The sequence below is a fragment of the Danio rerio genome, chromosome 18 (genome assembly GCF_052040795.2).
Source record: "Danio rerio strain M-AB ecotype USA chromosome 18, GRCz13ab, whole genome shotgun sequence".
Classification (NCBI taxonomy): Eukaryota; Metazoa; Chordata; class Actinopteri; order Cypriniformes; family Danionidae; genus Danio; species Danio rerio.
Window position 1 is genome coordinate 54,385,001 of NC_141038.1, and position 2,500 is coordinate 54,387,500.

At 46.6% G+C, this 2,500-nt stretch overlaps 1 protein-coding gene across 44 annotated transcripts in view; it reads left to right on the forward strand.

The window, feature by feature from the left end:
• Window positions 1-2,500, forward strand: part of ppfia1 (PTPRF interacting protein alpha 1) — a 24,618-nt gene that overhangs the window by 8,760 nt on the left and 13,358 nt on the right. For 22 of the 44 annotated variants that reach the window (XM_087291304.1, XM_087291312.1, XM_087291332.1 and 19 more), the window contains exons 7-10: window positions 692-916; window positions 1,249-1,395; window positions 1,507-1,641; window positions 2,334-2,417. In XM_087291304.1, the coding sequence (XP_087147430.1) occupies window positions 692-916; window positions 1,249-1,395; window positions 1,507-1,641; window positions 2,334-2,417 (591 nt within the window). 44 annotated transcript variants of the gene reach the window in all.

Sequence of the window (2,500 nt, forward strand, 5' to 3'; positions counted from 1 at the left end):
CATGAACACTAGATCAGTCAGTGCTGAAGCCAAATCTGGAGCTGATCTAGCAAAATACCTTATGATAATGTTCCAAAAACAAGCACAGCCAAATATATATATATATATATGTGTTATAGAGGAATATTACATACAGATTTAATTACCAGGAACAATCAAGAGAAGCAAAAACATGAAAAATTGAGCTGAGATTTTGTAGGTTGTACTTTTAGCGATGTTTAGCTTGAATTTACTTGTTCGCTTCAATTTGTACATATGTTTGGTGACTGAAATATGATTTTAATAAATATATCTGCTCAACAAATCTGTTTTGTTTAAATGCACCTAAATACATCGCCTACATCCACTGAGAGATGGAGGAACATGTTCATTTTCTAAATGCGCTGTACTGTAGGTCATAAATCTAAAACACACACACACACACACACACACACACACACTCATTCACTCATTTTCCTTCAGCTTAGTCCATTTATTCATCAGGGGTCGCCACAGCGGAATGAACCGCCAACTATTCCAGCATATGTTTTACACAGTGGATGCCCTTCCAGCTGCAACCCATCACTGGGAAACACCCATACACACATTCACACACACTCATACACTACGGCCAGTGTAGTTGATCAGTTCCCCTATAGTGCATGTGTTTGCATGTGTTTACCCATTCTTGCATTGTGTGTGTGCGTGTCAGCAGCGTCTGTCAGACATATCCGTGGCTCTGGATGCGGGCAGTGTGTCTGAGGGGGATCTGCAGGAGCTGATGGAGCGTCAGAGTAAAGAGCTGCTGCTGCTGAAGGAGAGAGTGGCGTCTCTGATCAGCCGAGAGTCTGAGCTGGAGGAGGATCTGGACACGGCCCGCAGAGACCTCATCAAGAGTGAAGACGCCAACAGCCGACTGCAGAGAGACCTGCGAGAGGTGCACACACACACACACACACACAGACACTTAGTGTTTGTCTTGTTTCTAGTCCAAATATCTGAAGATTCTCCTCTCCTATAATCTGCTGATTGTCACTGTAAGATCATCTCTCCCCCAGCGTCAGGTTATTCTGCTGAATCTCTCCTCAGTCTGACTCATGACTGCTGAACACAACACTGTCTGCTGTGCTGGTCTAGATGCTCACTGAGTTCAGAGTTTGGAGATATCTGTGCTGGAAATGAGACAGAAGCTTTGATAAGACACTTGTTTAATGTGTATTTTAGCTGTATACCCTCATTTCATTTTAACTGTGTGTGTGTTGTGGTCAGTCTCTGGCGCAGAAGGATGATATGGAGGAGCGCATCACCACGCTGGAGAAACGATACCTGTCGGCTCAGAGGGAAGCCACGTCTGTGCACGACCTCAACGACAAGCTGGAGAACGAGATCGCCAACAAGGACTCGCTGCTCTGCCAGGTCTGCACACTCGTTCATAACCACGAGAATCACTCACGTGTGTGTGTGTGTGTGTGTGTGTGTGTGTGTGTGTGTGTGTGTGTGAGAGATTTAATCTGTGTGTGTGTGCAGCTGGAGGAGAAGAGCCGTCAGCTGCAGGAGAGGCTGGAGTTGGCGGAACAGAAGCTCCAGCAGACGCTCCGTAAGGCCGAGACGCTGCCCGAGGTGGAGGCAGAGCTGGCGCAGAGAGTCGTGGCCCTCACCAAGGTGTGTTATCACACACTTCAGCAGCGTGCCTTTCCCTAATGTTCTTACTTTGCGAGCACTGAGTGCAGTGGAGAAGGCTTCAGCTACTGTATTGTCTGTTATTATTGTCTCTTATTAACTTAATATTTATAAAACAGAGTGAAACAGACGGCAGAATGTGAAATGCTGTTTGCGTCTCGTGATTGGAGACAGACGAGTTGCTGAAACCTGTCGCTGATAACAGCCCCGTCATTTATTCTGCCAAGCTTTGTTTCCTCTGAGCTGATCTGAGGTCTGCACGGTGTAGCTCCATTGATTTATTGAACTGCAACTGTTCATTCAGTTAAAAGTTTGACACTGATCAGAACTTGAAGTGGCGACGAGCTCTTAAAATATTCTGAGAAGGTCTTAAAGTCTTAAAAAGGTATTGGAGTCGGCGCTGATAGCCTAGTGGTTAGTGCACCAACACATAGCACCGAGGTGCTCATGGTGACCCGAGTTCGATTCCCGGCTTGACGTCCTTTGCCGAACCTTCTTCTCTCTCTGCTCCCCACACTTTCCTGTCTCTAATCTCCACTGCCCTGACAATAAAGGTCAAACCCATAAACAGAATTATAAAAAGGTGCTGGACTTACCTTTAGCATTACTGCATACACCCAGTGTCTGTCCAGCACCATCCAGCCAATCACAATCTGTGTGTGTGTGTGTCACAGGCGGAGGAGCGTCATGGGAATGTGGAGGAGCGTCTGCGGCAGATGGAGGCGCAATTGGAGGAGAAGAACCAGGAGCTGCTGAGGGTGAGGAGTGGAACACACACACAAACACACACACACACACACACACACAGCTAAAACACACACCACTCATACACACACTAGCA